The sequence below is a fragment of the Berghia stephanieae genome, chromosome 1, assembly GCF_034508935.2.
Source record: "Berghia stephanieae isolate SIO BIC M18660-M18661 chromosome 1, UCSD_Bste_1.3, whole genome shotgun sequence".
NCBI classification, from domain to species: Eukaryota; Metazoa; Mollusca; class Gastropoda; order Nudibranchia; family Aeolidiidae; genus Berghia; species Berghia stephanieae.
The window spans coordinates 92,581,539-92,600,554 of NC_088360.1; the positions used below are offsets into that span (position 1 = coordinate 92,581,539).

Here is a 19,016-nt window from a genome sequence, read left to right on the forward strand (position 1 = left end):
CATGTCTTTGCTATGTTTGGCCACATTATCGAGTAGTTCTTGTAACTTTTTTTTCTGATTCTGCGATTAGAGCAGTATCATCCGCATATCTTAGATGATTGATGATTGTCCCCCTATATTCACTCCTGCCTTCAGCTGTATTTTACGTAGAATTAACTCGCTGTAGATGTTTAAAGGGTTGGAAGATAGGACACGACATACTTGCCTCACACCTCGCTGCATGTGTATGTACTCGCTGATCTCATCAATTCGAGCAGCCGCTTTTTGCTCCCAGTAAATATTTCTAACGAGCCGAATGTCTTTGCCATCTATATCCAACTTCTGCAGAATGTCAGAATGTCAATAACTCGTTCATGTTTTACACGGTCCAAGGCCTTTTTGTAATCAATAAAACATATACACACATCTTTTTGCATTTCAAGATAGCGATCTATTAATGTTGTTAATGTGAAAATAGCAAAAACCTTCCACAACACGATCAAAGAAGTGAACAGGAATAGTAAATGTACAAAAAAGGCTGCGTTTAGGCTAAAGATGGTACAGCGCTGATGAATAAAAACAGCATATTGTAACGTTGGTCGGAATACATCGAGGAGCTGTTCCATGATGAAAGAGGGAACAAAGCGCAAATCCATAACCCCATAGAAGGACCACCTATCTTAAAAGTTGAAGTGGAGGATGCACCCAGATGGATGAAGAGGGGGAAAAGCACCGGGACCTGACAATATTCATGTAGAATTGAATGAAGCACTTGGAGTTTGGGGAATTGATAAATTAACTGAAATGGTGAATTTAATTTACGATTCACGGGAGATACCCAGTGAAATGAGCAAATCAATATTCATAATGTCACCAAAGAAACCGGGAGCCAACGAATGTGGCCTTCATAGAACAATTTGTTTAATGAGTCATATTACAAAAATCTTGCTTCGTATCTTGATGGAGAGAATGAGGAATAAGATCAGACCAGAAATCAGTAATCTTCAATTTGGATTTGTTCCAGCTAGGTGGGACAAGAAATGCTACTGTCACATATCGATATTATCCAATATAATTGATTATTACATATCGTTGATAATGCCCATCTTTAGTGCAAACTACGTTAACCTCGTTTTCAAGTCATTCTTTTCATTCTCCAACACCGTCGAACGTGGTGTAACGACTTGAAGGGCAGAGCCAAGTCGATTCAATTTTTTGGTAGAAAAAAAAATTCCAACAGTTCAAGGTAATTATAAATACAAGTCTTTTTCTCTAAATTTTTGTGTATTGCAAGAATGAAGTATTTTGATATCGGCATATCTGTTACATAGAAACTTGCGAAGCTCGACACTCGCAGTACCGCTCCTTTTATTTTTCAAGATCATACCGGTCAAATGATTTTTATAAGGAAAGACAATAGAAATATAATTTCAGGTGTCGAAACATTGGATCGTTCCTCTTGTAATTTTAATTTATTAGGTGCCACATGAACAAATATTCATTATCTCTATTTGGGAATGGCATTGTGATTAGCATTATTCATCTAGAGCCAGCAGATGATACCTGTCCTCACACACAATTGTAGGCTGTAGGTCAGGTGTGGGTTATCTTACAAATTACAAGAGTGAGAAGCGAGCTTTCTAAGACGGTCAACGCCTGGGAAGCCTTCAGAAAGCTCCTCGTGCTAAGGGAAACAACTCAAATATTCTCACAACTGACCCCAGTCCTAAGAAAAAATAAAAGCTAGAGTGGTGAGACTGAGACTAGTAGAGAGAGGAGTCTTCTGAGAAACGCCTTCTGATGCTGAAGTCTGGAGGCCACCTCGCCTTTGAACATGCCTTCATATTAAAGTTAAAGATACATTTTGATTTTTCAGAACTTTAGTTCGTTGAAAAATACCGGCCCTATCTGACTACCTGACCCATTGAATCGACTCGATACAAAATTGTGTTGTTTTTACGGTTTATTAAAAAAAGTAGGACAATTAGGATTCCCAGACATGTCCCGTTTTACGCTGTCACATGACTCTTCTCAGAATTTTATTGTCTGCTACAAACAATTAAACCTGTCAACAGAAGATATTTTTTGTACTTTTTAAATTTTAAGGGAGAACTGGTTCCATATCAGACAAGTTGATTGAAGGAAAAGGTCTTTTTATCCTCACCCTCATCCTCCACTGCCACTACCATGAGCTTGGAGGGATAAGGGAGGCATGGAGGAAGATGCAAGGGAGATGGGGGGTTGCCTTATGACATAGTGCATGTCATGGATGCTCGCAGATGTTTTTAACCCCTTAAAAGTGATTATTGTTAACGGAGAGTACAGTGTTTCCACCAAGAAAGCATTCAGAGTATCGCAACTATCCATAATCGTTTTGCCGTTACTTTTCTTGTGATGAAAACGGGAAGATCAGGTTTTGGGTCAAAGATAGAATTTCTCCTCTTAAGAGGTTAACCCCCGATCCTCGACCGTTGTATAAACGTAACACACCATTCCGACCCCAATACCGCAGCGGTGGTTTTAATGTAACACACCTTTTCCGAGTCACACGCGCGTCAGTTGTAGAAACGTAACGCAGACCCGACCTTGATTCAGTAAAAATTCCATTGTGTTCTTTATGAAATAAAAGCCGAAGTTTGATTGGTTGATATTATTAGTTTCAGCCAATCAGCAAACAGTTTATTTAAGCTGTTTGGGTTGAGTATGAAGCTAGTTATTGACGTATGAAATGACGCGATCAAACCAGAGTGATGCTATATCTTAGCTACGTCATTCAAACTTACTAGGCAAGTACTGGGAACTGGTCGTTATTCGTTGTTTCTCCCTCCTCTCCGATTTCTTTTTTTTTAAACTTTTTTATGATAAGCAGTTCCAATAGGAGTGTCACAGGATGCAGGACGGTGGGAGTCTAGTGCAATTAAGCCTATGTAGTGATGATAATCTTTTGCTTGATTTTGGTATTTTCTTTGAAATGTTCCGCTGTTTTTGAAGCGTCAAACATTATTCTATGAACAGTGCTCAGTAGTGCGGCGCTGAGGACCGGTCCTTGGACCGGTCCCACGGTCTTTTAGCTGTGAACCGGGGACCGGTCCCATAGTGGAAGACCGGCGGCGGTCCTCACTTCTTATCACCTTTCAACGGTCTCGTGCCATACGACTTCCCCAGCGATTCGTTGCCTCGGTTGCCTATCTTCCACCAATCACCACCCATCCCACTTAATTAATCGCACCCACCCCCACTTTGCCATACACTAAACGACACAGACGACCATAGAGGCAGACGACCACCTCCCTCCACTCCGCAAACCGCCCTTTCGTGTGTGAGATGGGGGGAACAGGAGGCGCATGCCTTGGACGATTCCATTATACGGGGTAAATTTCAAAATTTACTACACCATAATGATCGCAATGACAATGATCTATGATGAAGGCATGACCCCTCTTCTCTAATGGGTTATTGTTTGAAATGCATGTGACTACTACAGATGTGTGTGTGTGTGTGTCGAAACTAGCAAGTAGCAAGTCCGATTTTTTGTTTTCTTTTGTCCATCTCTTGTCACCACTCCTTTCTATCGCATTGTCGTCATTTAAAATAATACAATAATATTAAAATTTCGTTTGGTGTTTTAACTAATCAAATAATATGAGTTTCATTAGTTTCTTCCTTCCAAAAAACCCAGTTATAACGTCTGTATTTTAAAAAAGTCCAATAGAATATTTGGGGACCCGATAGCTCAGTTGATAGACCACTCTCTTTATACGCAAAGGGCCAGAGATCGATCCCGGGTGCAGTCGAGTTTTTTCTGAATCCCTGTCTACTCAGCAGTGAATGGGTAGCTGGGTTTGTTAGATCTGGCGAAAAGTCACCATGGACCCCACTTATTACTTATTAACTTATTACCGCATCCACCCCCTCTTATTATAACTTCACGTCTCTCTCTTACTCTTCAATGCTCGCTGCCCTCTAATGTGTGTGTGTGTGTGGGGAGGGGGGGGTAGGAGTTGCGTGTGTGTATCAACGCCACGAACAACTCGACCAACGCCTTGGGCGATGCCATTATCTCCGTTAATGGGGATAAATTTCAAATTTTATTAAATTATCGAAGTAACAATGAAGTACGGTGAGCAAATAAAGAAGGCATCACCCCTCTTCTCTAATTGGTTACAATTTGAAATGAGTGTGACTACTCCGTGTGTTTTACTCCTGTAGACCACGGTTTTCATCGTGTAGCGGTCTTTAACGGTTCAAGAATGAACGATCCCACGGTCCCAAAGGTCAAAACGGTTCGAACTTCCAACAGTCTCTCAGGAATGTTCAATGTCGAAAAGGACCGGTCCTTGCGGTTTTCATTTCCCAGGGACCGTAGGACCGTGGTCCTTAAGCTTGCCAAGGACCGCTCCACGGTAGCTCAATGAATAAATCACCATCATGTCTTGTGTCAAATTTTGACACCTGTGCTCAGTTGCATGAATTTTGGTGACGGTGGTGTTTTTTTGCACCTCTGTTTGAGGTATACAAAAACACACCGTCTTTATGCACCCCCGTTGGCGGTGAAATAAAAACGCACGGAGGTACATAAAAACACAACGTTTGGTGACACTCGCATTTTTATGACGTCGGCCTAGACATGGTGGCACCAAATGTGGAAAGTGACACAAGACCAGTGGGGTCCTAGGATGAATAAATGTTGGGGAGGGGATTGGGCCCAAAAAACTAGAAAATCAATTCATTACTCTCTCTCTCTCTCTCTCTCTCTCTCTCTCTCTCTCTCTCTCTCTCTCTCTCTCTCTCTCTCTCTCTCTCTCTCTCTCTCTCTTTTAAAATTTCTTTTTTTCCTCTCTCTCTCCTCTTGCTCGCTCTCTCCCTTACCCATATTTCTCGACCATCCTTCTATCTTCATTTATGTTTTTAGCAGTCATCTTGTCATAGAAAGATAAACTATTACAATAGGCAAGGGTGATTGACGCAGAAAGCAATTGTTTCAATCATTTTTATTTTTCCGTTGTTTAGATAGTCTATGTTTTGCAAGTTATTAAATATTTGATTCTAATCTATAAACTGCACAGCCACCAGGTTGCAGCATTAAAGGTATTGTAGTGTGCTTTGCATAGTAAAAACAAATACTTTCTATTTTTGGGCCAAAAATTTATTATCTCTTGATGTAGATGGTGGTATAATTCATATTTTGAGCCTTTAAAATTATTTTGGGGAAAGGACAGTTCATTGAATACTTATATTTAAATATTTAGACCTGTAAATTCTCAGTCAATTAACTGAAATCAGTCAATTTGTCAAATTCAAATATTTAAAAAAAAAAAAGGAAAGAAAGAAAGAAAGAAGTGAAGAAAGAAAGAATTCACAAATCGTAGTCGAATGACCGTAAAGTAATTAGGAGTGTTCCATAACGCTACGCATAGCTCATGGGAGCCGTTAATATTAACGATGGATTTATTGCCAAGGCTAAGCGGCGCTTTTTAGAATTGGCGTGACTGAACACATCCCAGTGTAATTTCACACAGCCTTCGTTAAATTTTTTCACTTTCCAACCTGTCGTGATCCCAACGGTAGCCAATTTTAACTGAGCCGCCGAGCGATAAATTTCACTGTTTCGTCTAAGCCAAAATTGACCAAAATTACAAGCAGGGGTTTAAAAGTATAAAAAAAATAAAATGCGAATGCCGGAAGTAACATCTCTAGTAGATGATGGAGACACCTTTAAATCGAAAGTTAGATTAGGATAGATTGCTACAAAGCACATTTCGATTGCCTCACATTGTAAACAAACTGACCGTTTCTTCACTGATTGAGTACCTGATTATAAGAACAATGGTAAGTAGCCTAATTAATTCCCGTGCAAATCAGGACGTTTTCTGCCATTGTTTTTGCTCGAGCCCAAGCGAGCTTGCTGTTTTGTGGCGATTTACCTTAATTTCGATTCTTTGAATTTTTCCGCTACGCCTGCCGAAGTTTCTTCTTGATAATTCACTTCTACTTAATAATTCAGTGTATTGGCCAGAAGTCATATTTATTTAAGTTTTTTTTTTTCTCTGTCATTTACTGATTGAAAATCAAGTTTGCTCATTGCTACATTATTCTAATGTTCTCACAATGGCTGAGCTGTTCTTTGGGATCGCAATTCAGACTTGTCGAGCATCGATAAAGTTAAGGATGTGAGTGTGAGGAATAAATTCAATTGGTCATGGCTAGAAGTTAAAGATGATAATGGTGATTATTTTTCTGACTATGTCAAAAAAAATTCCAGAGGCAGGAATATGACTTTGATGAAGTCATCTTTACCTATATGAATGACATGCTTATTTAGCATTCCTTCTACATCAAATTATGGCAGTCATATTTCCAGTAAGAAATAACACCCACTATTTTAATGTATTGTTTTTATCACTCTCCTCTCCAATGATGCCCTTATTTTTTTTTAAATAATTGAATCTTCAGTTTGTCGAAGAGTTTCAGTCAATTTTTATAGAGCTCATTTACAGGTCTAAATATTAAAGAGAATTATATTATATAATGTTACTTAACTGTTATATTGTATATTGTAATTTTTGCATTTCGGCTTGAGTTTGCCCGATGGACAGATACATTTTCCTCCTTTTTGTCATATTGCCATTATCATCACTGCCTTTGCCAGCGACACTGATTTTTTTTGTTTTCAATAATAGTCTCCATTTATTATATTTTTTAATGCAGAATAAAACGTTTCCACCATAGCAGCAGTAAGAATATTGATAGAAAGTGCTTTGAACACGTTTAGTGGATATTGCACTATATAAAAGCAAGTTTTTAAATTGTATTACTGTTGTTTGTCTTTTGATGAAGATGGTAAGATTTTCTTTTAAGTCCAAGTAAGATTGAAATTCGGCTTTGAAATGATTTTCTTTATTCAAATGTGGCTACGCTGTTTTTAATTTTAATTTTTCCGACTGACAAACTGCCGCTTGTAATTATCTGCATTGTTTGCTCTCACAAAACGATGCAACTAGGTTACAAATCAAGACATCTCGGTTTCATTTGTGCCAAGATAGCAAAACAAACCAAGCGTCTTGGAGTTCGAAAGACCTTTCCATGAAAGGCTCTGTATTTGCAAGACCCTCAGAAACCAATTCCCGATACAGCTCTAGTGCACGGTAGCATGACCTTGATTTCTTACGTCCCCACCCCCACAATCACACTTTTTGTGTGTTATAGGTCAGAGGCTAAAATAGGAAATGAGAGACAGCTGTAAATTCTCAGGCAATTGTCTGAAATCAGACAATCTATTATTCTCTACCTTAGGGACACACTAAATTCGACAGTAATGAATTCAAAGAAATCTGGTCTCATATGGGAAAAAAATTATAGCCTAAATTGAGATAAATCGAGGGAAACTTAAAACAGTGGATGACATTGCCGAAGCATATTATAATCGTCTGGGATTATATATCTATAGTTATCTCATTCCTTGTGTGGCTATGTGGTCTTGTGGTATGACACTCGCTTTTGGATCGGATGGTCCTGGGTTCGAGCCTCGCTCTAAGCATACTTGAGTCCTTGGAAAAGGCTCTTTACTCACATTCTCTCACCGTACTCAGGTGTAAAATGAGTACCTGGCCATCAACAGCGCTGTCTCTGTCCGAAAATATTATAATATCGCCTTAATGGCGTCATGTCTTGTCCTACATGTTAAATGTTGCTGTTGGCCAGGGAACCCTTGTAAAGTGCTTTGAGCATGTTTAGTGGATATTGCGCTATATAAAAGCTCAATTCCTCTAGCTTCCTTCACATCGGCCGTTCTGTGTGCACAGTGTGTGGTCACCAAGGAGATTCCCCGCTTCTCTATGTTTGTGGCTGCTTCTCGCAGTCGTTCGCACAGTCACTGTTTTACCAACACACCTTTGCAAAGTCTCTTATAATCGTATGTCTTCACACAATTTGACATGATTCTTTGTTACTTTTCAGATTAACAATCTTCGACTCTACAATCTTTGTAATTTACGATTTTTTTTACATTGTTGAACCGATTTTTCGGTGAATTTTTTATGGAAAAGCGAATCATGGGTGTCAGTTTTCCGGTTCATGCCGGAATTCCGGTTTCGCGATATCTCGAAGTCAAATACCTCCGGTTTCAGTGTTTTGAGTAAAATAACCTCCGGTTTCAGTGTTTTGAGTAAAATAGCCTAATAGCATTTCCATTTCCAATACCGAGATAAAGGTAATTACTGGACGATGATTCTGGATTCTTCTATCAGTGATATTCTTCCGCTGAATTCCAGGATTTCGGGAATTTGTCAGAAATTTTCCGCTGAATTTGCTGTGTCAAACATTTTCCTCAAAACCGCAAATTCACCATTGTCTTATGTCATATTTTGACACCTGTGCTCTAGTCTCGTGACATTTGGTGACAGTCCCATTTTTATGTCATCAGACCGGACAGAATGGCGCCAGATGACAGGGAAGACCATTGGTGTTCTTTGATTAGTTGATAGTTGAAGGGGAGTGACAAATGGGTCTAGAATTTTTCTCTCTGTTGCAGGTGCCTTTTTAATATCTCTCTCTCTCTCTTCAGGGATGTAAATCTTTCAGAATTATTAGGATTTCCTATTTTTCACACATTTTCTAGCTTCCCCAAACTATTTAAATATTTCTTAATACCTCACTACCAACAACTTTTGTGATAAGAGATACTGCTGTACATATAGAGAATTTGTAGTGAATATCCATTTTCAATGTACTGAAACACTTAATTGACACTACTGTTGTGTCAGTTATGATTATACGTGTATTTAACCATTCAACTTATTTCCACGACAGCTTCCGAATTTTAATTTGGAAGTACTAAGGATTGATAGCGTTCGAATTTCCGAATTTTAATTCGGAACTAGATTCACATCTGTTGTGTAAACAAGGAGGGTTATTTTTAGTTTACCAGAGGCAAATCATGGGCTTCAGAATCGAAAGTAGAAGATGGTGGATACATATCGAGTATTCATGACTGAGCTCTGAGTTGTTGTTACACTTTCTTCCTAAAGCCAGTTGGAATGTATTTCTGTTTCTGTATTTCCTGTGTGTTGCAATTCATTTCAGTCATAATGAGTCTGAAGATACATTTCCCTTAGCCTTGGTCTATATGAGAAATGTCCATGGGGTCTCATTTCTGGTTGAGACTGCCACAAACTTTTGACTGTGATGGGGGAAAAAAGAACAAATTTGTTTGTTCTCATTGAAAGCTACACCAATGAAGTAAAGGGACGATTCTAAACCTAATGTCGTATTGTTATTGTAATGTACTTCTAATTGTCTTTGTTATTAGCAGAAGGGTTTGGGACCTGAGAGAATGATAAATATCGGGAAGTGACCATCTTTCCAATCTCAAAATTGGCCTTAGTAATGATATGGCTGTTGAAATTTGAGTACGAGTTTTTATTATTGTCAGATTCATTTAGTCATTGGGGAAATATTTTGACCTGAATTTAATTGTAATATAAAAATTTAGGTGTTGGATTACGTGCAGTGAAAATAAGTTAGAATTGCAAAATTCTGATTTTTTCATTATCCCGAACTAATTTAACCCTGTTTAATCCATACAGATAAGGATAAGATTTACTAAATGGGCACTGATTTAAGCATGAACAACACCAAATAATGGTATTTCCTCCTGACAAAAAGGAGACATAAATCATTAAAATCCATCCATAAACAAAATAATCTGGATTTTATTCTGAGACTTATCACTCAAAAGTCCTCAAAATGTCACAATCACAAGGCCATTTATCACCTCATTCCTAGAGTGTCACTTGGAGTTTAGATTTAGACTATTGAAATGAGCTCGCAGAATTTCAGAATATTTTTCAAGTTTGCATTTACATCCTGTCTCTTTTCTCCCTCCCTCTCTCTCTCTCTCTCTCTCTCTCTCTCTCTCTCTCTCTCTCTCTCTCTCTCTCTCTCTCTCTCTCTCTCTCTCTCTCTCTCTCTATCTATCTCTCTCTATCTATCTATCTATTATCTATCATATAATATAATAATTTATATATTATATATATATATATATATATATATATATATATATATATATATATATATATATATATATATATATGGTGCTGTAGTGTTTCAATGATTTTTCATTTTTTAAAAATTTACTCTATTTATGTTTTCAGATGTCTAGCAAACAGCCAAAATTAGGATTTGCCGAAAACTTTGCCCTGTCTGGAGCTGCTGCTGTGATTTCAAAGACAGCTGCTGCCCCAATTGAGAGAATCAAACTTCTTGTCCAGAATCAAGATGAGATGATAAAGGCTGGTCGTCTTTCAGAGCCCTACAAGGGTGTTGTTGACTGCACTGTTCGTACCTTCAAGACTGAAGGTTTGCTTCCATTCTGGCGTGGTAACTTGGCCAACTGCCTGAGATATTTCCCAACTCAAGCTCTCAACTTTGCTTTCAAGGACACCATCAAGTCATTATTCAAATCCTCCCCTAACGAATCGTATGCCCTAAAGTTCACAAAGAATATCTTCTCTGGTGGTGCGGCAGGTGCAATGTCCTTGTGCTTTGTCTATTCCCTGGATTATGCTCGTACCCGTCTGGCTAATGATGCTAAGGCTGCTGGTAAAGGTGCAGGTGAACGTCAATTTAATGGCTTGGTCGACGTATATAGGAAAACCCTGAAGTCTGATGGTTTTGTAGGTCTCTACAGAGGTTTTGTGATCTCCTGTGTGGGTATCATCGTCTACAGAGGTTTCTACTTTGGTCTCTATGACAGTTTGAAACCCATTTTACTGAAGGATGATGCCAGCGTTGCCCTCTCTTTCTTGTTGGGTTATGGTGTGACTGTATCCTCTGGTCTGCTGTCTTATCCCATTGACACCATTCGTCGTCGTATGATGATGACCTCTGGTCAGGCTGTCAAATACAAGGGTTCCATGGATTGTGCTGTTCAGATCATCAAGAACGAAGGTTTCATGTCCATGATGAAAGGAGCTGGTGCCAACATTCTCAGAGGTGTCGCTGGAGCTGGTGTATTGGCTGGATTTGACAAGTTCAAGTCAGTTTACATTGCATGGCGTGTATCTCTAAAGTAATCACAACATCGACGAGAAGTGACAGTGATGTAGAATTGACTAAGAATTATTCCTGAATGATTTTGATTGTTGTTAGTGTCATGCAAGAGAGTGAAGCTTGCGTTATTTATGTATTTTTTATTTCATCTGACCAACTCCATTGTAATGATGCTGTTGTTTTATTCAGGTAGTTTTGATCTGTAGTACTTTTAACTGATGTCCTCATAACAATACCATCATCTTGTAAGCATCAGTCCATTGTAATTGAGCCTAAGACTTATTTTCATCAAATTTACATTGTCATATGACTGGTATGACATTTCGTGTTGTAATTTAGTTTTTTATAGTAATGATAATAGAAAATAGTATCATAGCTCATATATCTGATCACAACCTCAGATTATTGCTACGGATAACATCATGGAAGACCGATGTGCTATTTTTAATATATTTTTATTTTATTGCAACGTTAAAATCATTCATGTCTTTCTTGTCCAAGTTCCAACTCTGACTGGCATTCATTACCATGGACCTCTTGTATGAAATTATTTCATGAGCTCAAATTTATCTTTACCATTTTTGCTAACAATTATACTGGCCGTTGGTATAATGGTTGACATAGCCATTTTTATTTTTTAAGTTTCTCATTCCGGCATACCATCTGCCAGTGGGATTGTTGCTGTTTTGTATTACTAATTAATCAAGGGGAATGCGAGTAATCAAATGTGTCATTCAGGAATGGAGTGTCATAATAAAAGTAATTATATATTATCAGATGGGTTATTTTTGTTTTACATTGTTGTGTATTTGGTGGACTTCTTTTTACACCAATTTTCACCCTTTTTCTCCCTTGGTGGGGTCTTTGACCTCCCATGGTGGGCAGGTCATATTGTCTTCTACCGCCTACATGTTCATGTTCTCTGGGTTGCTTTCTGTCCTTGTCTTGGGATGGGATTACTTGGATTTTGTCCTTGCCCTGGTCGGGGTCCTTGACCGGGGGGGGGGGGGGTACAGTCGAATGTAAACAGTGGGTGGGGGTTCCTGATCCCATAGTGGGCAGGGAGGCATTTGTCTTATGTCCCCCCTATGTCAGTTTACCAACTTGCTTTCTCTCTTTGTCTTCGAATGAGATTGCTTGGTATTGTCCAGGCCCTGGCCGTACACCCGAGGAGGGAGGGTACAGTCTACACAGAAACGAAAAGCCGTGCCTTTAGCCTTTAGTTGTTCAGTGAACTCAACCTGACCGCATGCCTTACCACCCAGTCAGCCCCCTTCGCCTTCGTGGGGGCGTGACCTCGGGGTCATGATAACAATTACCTGTTGAGAATGATTCTTACTCACAGTCATTACGCGTGTTTGTTTACTTTGTAAACCTGCTATCCCAAGTTTAATACGATCATGAACGCAAAGAAATTTACAGAAAGAAAATATTTAGAAAATAATTGGTATTATGATATAAATTTGATTTTCATAGTGTTAGTTGAAAGGAAGTTATTGTTAATTATAAATTACTCATATTTTGAGAAATAATTAACTTACTTTTAACTTTACCCCCAAATTGCAAAAAAACGACACGATCAAATGCAATAAAACTTGGTTCAACTTAAAGACAAACATTAAGAGAATTTACTTACGTCGTCTCTAAATGGACTTGTCAATCATTTCATAGTAATAGCCGTTTATATTTGGGATGCCGTAATTGTTTCGTATAAGTCACCGAAGTACACAATGAAGACAATCTTTTCTCACAGATTGAATAACAGAAAACATAGATAATTCCAAATTCCGGGATGGTTTTAAACATTTATTTGTACAAAACGTAAATTATGTGTATTATCTATCTGACTTTGTGTGTATGTGTATTTATTGCAATACTGTCTGTCTGCATGAGCGTATGTGTGTCAAGACGTAGGAGAGGGAGGTGGGGGTGGGAGAGAGAAAGAGATAGAGATAAATAAAATAGATAGATAGACAGAGAGAGAGAGAAAGAGACTAAAATGGGGGAAAAACATGATTCTCAGGAGAGGGAGGGAATCCAAGCTCCTGCTCTATTATTTCACTTTTCTTTCAGTCAAAAGTCACATTATAATTTCAAATTGTTTAGGTGTCTCTACCTGTCTAATACGTTGTAAACTGTCCTGTATTGTTTCCTGATAATTTAGTTGATATTTTCTGTCGTTCTTTTCTAATCTTATCTTCTTTTCTGGTACATGAGACTGTAAGTCAGGGGAAACTTGAAGAAGTCTGGTTGTCATTATAACATTGTCTACTGTGATTTCTGTGGAGTGTGGATGAATGTGTCTCTTGCGTTGTGTCTAAGGTTTGAATGTCACTTGACTGCCTATCTTGAATGCAGCCGACTCGTATGTTTGTATATGTTTTGTACACAGTACACATTGTAATGTCACTGGGTACAAAATCTGTCCACAAATGCTGACTGTTTTTTACTATAGTCCGGGAGTTTATTAAAAACTGTTCTCCTTTATATACTTTCATTTTTTTGATTCTTTTTACACATTTGTAACATATCACTTTTGAATGTGTTGTTTCTAAGTCTTTTCCAATATCAATATCAAATAACAAAAGTATTTCACATTTGAAATCATTACACAGTAATCTTTTGCGATTACGTTTTTTTTCTTTTTGAGTGAGTGCTGTATAGCCACATACTCTACAAAGTTCATTTAAAGATTTCATGTGGGTCTCTTAAGTGTGATCATTTTACCTGTATGTACATTGCAAGAAAAAAAAATATTATAAAAGATTAAAAGACAAGTCCATTAAACGGTTTTAATCATTAGAAAGCCCAGAGAATGTTAGATGCGCCGATACAACTTTAAAAACAATTTTTTGTGTCAAAAGTTTTATATTAATTTTAAAAACAAATAAATAGCTCCTGTAATTGATTTTATTCATTGAGTTTTTCAGGTTTAAACAACTAAAGAACTAATCACAGCAGAATAATGAAACCCAGACACAAATATCAAACAAGAAAAATGCAGTTATATCCAAGCTTTGAAAAATATGTTGTGAATTTAAAAGAGGAGTAGCAGTAGACTGAAAACAGGAAATGCCGTTACTCAATTTATATGTTTTTGGAACGTAATGCATTGTATGCAGCTTTACCTGCAGGATTGACCGCTTGACCCTGAGGTCAACCTGACCTATACCGTGAGTAAAGGCTCGCTCAGGCACTTAATTCGTGGGTGTGTCTAATGTAGAGTTTTGGGAGATGATGTTTTTTGTCTTGTAAATCATCTTTCTGTTGTGCACTGTATTATGTTTTGTGATTTTTTAACATTTGAGTGTATCCATCTTAGTTGTAACCTGTGCTTGTGTCTGGATGAGACTTTTATTTAGGTGATCGCAAACTAACTACTTTGATTTTGATAGTGTACTATTGGAATCTACATATGTTTCCAATTTGAACAAATTCCCCTTTGTCTTATCTTTTCTTGGGTGCTTCGATTGCAATTCTGTATATCTTTTTACTATCCCATTCATTTTCTTCTTTTTTAACTGGCGCTGATATGACCTGAATGTGCTGCAAGGACCGTAAACCCCTTATAAGCTAGCAGAAAAATCATCTCTGTTATGGACTGTTGCATTTTTTTGGTTTAAATGTATGATGTTTTTTGACATTTGAGTGTATTCCTCTTAGTGGGAACCTGTGCTTGTGTCTGGATGAGACTTTGGTGATCTCAAATTTAGTACATTGAGGGTATGCTCATTGAATCTACACCTATTCCCTATCTGGACCATTCCCCTTTGTCTACTTTTTTCTAGGGTGATTTAGTTGTAGTTGTATTTCTAGAACTGTTGTACTATCCCATTTTATTCCTTTTTACTGGCGCAGATATGACCTAAATGTGTTGCGCTCTGTGGGGTTCCTGACCTCCCATAGTGGACAGGGAGGTACTTAATGTGTCTTCTATTACTTCTATCCCCCAATACATATGTTTACCAACTTGCTTTCTGTCTTTGTCTTGTAATGGGATTACGTGTACTTGGTTTTGTCCTGGCTGAGAGGGAAACAGTCAAATGTATAGTTAGTTTTGGGCGATATTTTTTTCCCTTGTAAATCATCTCTGTTGTGCACTGTATTATGTTTTGTTTACGGTACATTTTTATATATTATTTGTAAACATTTGAGTGGGGACCTGTGCTTAACATCAGGATGGGACATTTAGGTGATCTCAAACGGAAATAGGGCGACCAGGGGCAATTCCACACCATACTTTTTTATTTTACAAACTAGGCCAATGTAACCATAGCACATGCCCCAAATTTTGACCACAAATCACACTCCCATGAACCATATTGAAGCACTAATGAAAAATAGCATCAACTAAGGCATTGAGGGCAAATCTCAATTTTTGTTTTTTTTATTGTCTTAACAAATATGGGGCAATTCCACACCCATTCACAATACTACTAAAATACCACGAAAAAACAAAAATAGGCCTACAGTCTCACATACAAAACTATCTTAGAATAAAAGATTTTAAACATAGAGGCAAAAGAAATAACAAGAAATGTTTCACTATGATATCAGTCATCACTAAAATCGAAACTACTCAAACTGAAAGTCATCAAAAACATTTCTTGCTCGTTTGAATCTTGGACGAACGGGTCTCCAGTCCGGGTCATCGTCGCTGTCATCAATGTCAGTACTGTCATTGTCATTGTCGTCTCCCCCAGGTATCTGTAGCACTGGAGGTGGTGGAGGGGCATTTTCAGAGTCATTTGCCTTCGATTTCTTCCCCCGGCCCTTCCCCTTAGCAACAGGTCGTTTCTTAGCTGCCTTTTCCTCTTCATCCTGCAGAAGACGCTGTATGGATTCCTCTGCCGTCAGACTTTCGCCATACTGGCGCCGAATTGCACGTTGCCTGTTAACAGTGTTGGCAGTGGTCTTTGACTTTGACAACGGTGTCAGTGTCAGACGCTTCAAGAAAAAATCCTGGATGGTGCTTTGGCTATTTACATATGAATATGAGTGGTCAGACAAGTGCTGTGGTGATGAGGATGGTGGTTGTGGAGGGGTGGCAGGCTGCGCGGATGAAGTTGACAGTTGAGGCGATGATGGAACAGGCAGAGCGGATGAAGTTGACGGTTGAGGCGATGATGGAACAGGCAGAGCGGATGAAGTTGACGGTTGAGGCGATGATGGAACAGGCAGAGCGGATGAATTGACGGTTGAGGCGATGATGGAACAGGCAGAGCAGATGAAGTTGACGGTTGAGGCGATGATGGAACAGGCAGAGCGGATGAATTGACGGTTGAGGCGATGATGGAACAGGCAGAGCAGATGAAGTTGACGGTTGAGGCGATGATGGAACAGGCAAAGCGGATGAAGTTGACGGTTGAGGCGATGATGGAACAGGCAGAGCAGATGAAGTTGACGGTTGAGGCAATGATGGAACAGGCAGAGCGGATGAAGTTGACGGTTGAGGTGATGATGGAACAGGCAGAACAGATGAAGTTGAGGCGATGATGGAACAGGCAGAGCGGATGAAGTTGACGGTTGAGGTGATGATGGAAGAGGCAGAGCAGATGAAGTTGACGATGGAACAGGCAGAGCAGATGAAGTTGACGGTGATGATGGAACAGGCAGAGCAGATGAAGTTGCCGGTGAAGGTGATGATGGAGCAGGCGATGTTGATGGTTGTGACAACGTGGAGGGCACAGTAACATCAGGAGCCCGGCGGTCAAAAAATTCTGCTGAAGCATACACTGACTCTGATATTTGGGAAGGATTAAAAGGCATGATGCCGCATTTTTTGAAGCCAGTCTTTATGTTCTCAGGAGAAATTCCATCAGTTCCAAAGGCTCTTTAGGAGACTTGGAAAGAGTTCCTTTGTTAGTGGGGTGCCTAAATTTTGCCGGGCGAACTTGACCAGAATGCGCTCCCAAGAAGTTTTCAGGGGCCCATGTACTCCAACATCAAGAGGCTGCAAGACATGAGTGGTGTTCGGGGGGAGTTTCAATATAATAATTTGGTTCTTCACCGCCTCTAAGATCGTTTTCACATTTGTATGTGAAGCATGGCCGTCAAAGATTAACACGACTGGTCGAGCTGGAGGGAGGAAGGGGATGAACTGTGTCGTAAACCAGTCATGAAAACAAACAGTGTCCATCCACCCCTTATCTGATACATTGTATTTTGCGCCTTCAGGCCCGTTCTCGGTCCACTTTGAACGGAGGTTTTTTGCAGCGTACAGCACATAAGGTGGCAACATCACACCATCTGCCCTTCCACAGCCCTGAACAGTTATCATATCCCGACCTGATCCTCCAATGATCCTATACAGGTGGGATATTCCTTTTTCAGTGATGATCTTCAGTCGGCTGGGATCAAGAGGAAACCCACCCTCATCCACATTATAAATGCGATCTGGCCTCCCAAGAAGGTCATTCTCTTCCAGTGTAGACTTCACCAGCTGAAACCATTCATCATAAATTCCTTTGTTGGCTGATGATTTGGCACGACTGGCTTTCAGCTGTTCTGGATTGCGCAGACGCAGTTCGGGGAAGCGCGACATAAATCCTTCAAGCCAGTCAGGCCCAGGCACACCATCCGTAAATGGGCTTTCACGCCCAAGAGACTGGACATACTCTCCCACAACTGCCATTGTCTCCTGACGGGTTAGTCCAAATCCCCAGCGTGACAGAAGTGTCAGACATTCTGCCAGTTCTTTCTCCTCCTTTGGAGTCAATGCTGTGTTTCTTCCAGCACCTGTGAATGAAAACATAATCAAAAGTTTGGATTTCAGTAATCTTCAAACATAGCATTTGTCAACGCAAGTTTATATTTACATTTTTTTTTATAAAAGAAAAGTAAATCGTACATCCCACAACCATAATGTGCTGGCACCGTGGATGGCTCCAGCATTCGCGGCTGTGATTTGACATTTGCGGCCACGAAAAACCGTGATTCGCCATTTGCGGCGGCAAAAAACCGCAGTGCTAGATTGTGATGGGCTTATCAGCAATTTTCCACCCATTGGCAACAGTTCTTTGACGACCGGAGGAATTCCTGTCAGAAAATCAACTAAAACTAAATTAAAATCTAGATCTAGAATCTTTGCATAGAGTTTGACAATTCACTTACCCATTTTTGTATACTTTTTCTTGACATGGTCTCGCACAGTTTCCAACTTTAACCCGTAGAGTTTGGCTGCCTTCTTGTAGCCCATTGTACCTTGTAGAACAAGATCCACTGCCCTCTTCATATCTTCAGGGTCATAGGCGACAGTTTTCCGTTTGTTATTTCGAACCATCTTAAGAAGATGCAGCGTTCATAAGATTCGGAGTGTTCCTGAGGAAATTTAAAAAGAAAAGTCAGCCTATTTGTTCATGGACGATGTAATGTAGGTTTTCTAAACACAGTAACCCCCCATAAATTAAAAACTAACCATTGTATAAGACTTATTTAACATCAAAGTATCCGGGGTAAATCCACACCCTCAGGTTGTGGAATTGCCCCACTGCCAAGATTTGGAAACATTGAAGTTCTGTAGTCCTACTACATAAATGAAGAAAAGAGAGGGCTAAAATGGTACAAAATTACTTCTTTCAGCCCTTTACTATCCCATAATACTTAGACTGGGAAATTCCACACCCAAAGGTTGTGGAATTTCCCTAGCACAATGCTTGTTTGCTGCAAGACATATTCCATATCAAGGCATCTAGTGCATGTTTGGAGGCAATTATCATCTCTCAGGATCACAAACAAACTGAGAAACTTGGCACAATTTTAAAAATATGCATTTTAAAAGAAGTGTAAAGTACTTAAAAGTGCAGATGTTGTACTTACAATGTGATGGAATCAGATAGAAGATCGATGGTCTCAAATGCTTCAGATCAACAGCAATGGCTACTCTGCTACTCAAACAGGAAGTGCACAGAAAGTTAGTGAAACAAATTAGAGAGTTCCTATTTTATATTTTTAGTTTCTCTTTATTGAAGAACTACACCAGTGCA

The 19,016-nt window shown here is 39.2% G+C and overlaps 2 protein-coding genes across 2 annotated transcripts; one reads left to right on the forward strand and one right to left on the reverse strand.

Annotated features, from left to right (window-relative positions):
• The first annotated feature begins 1,083 nt into the window (after positions 1-1,083).
• On the forward strand, positions 1,084-11,804 carry LOC144962379 (uncharacterized). Its single transcript, XM_078895268.1, has 2 exons — positions 1,084-1,225; positions 10,134-11,804. Exon 2 carries the CDS (start codon positions 10,134-10,136, stop codon positions 11,052-11,054), a length of 921 nt encoding a protein of 306 aa, XP_078751394.1. The 5' UTR covers positions 1,084-1,225; the 3' UTR covers positions 11,055-11,804.
• A 3,585-nt stretch (positions 11,805-15,389) lies between these two features.
• LOC144962370 (uncharacterized) lies at positions 15,390-17,419 on the reverse strand. Its single transcript, XM_078895264.1, has one exon. The coding sequence runs from the start codon at positions 16,798-16,800 to the stop codon at positions 15,607-15,609; it is 1,194 nt and encodes a 397-aa protein (XP_078751390.1). The 5' UTR covers positions 16,801-17,419; the 3' UTR covers positions 15,390-15,606.
• Positions 17,420-19,016: the final 1,597 nt, after the last annotated feature.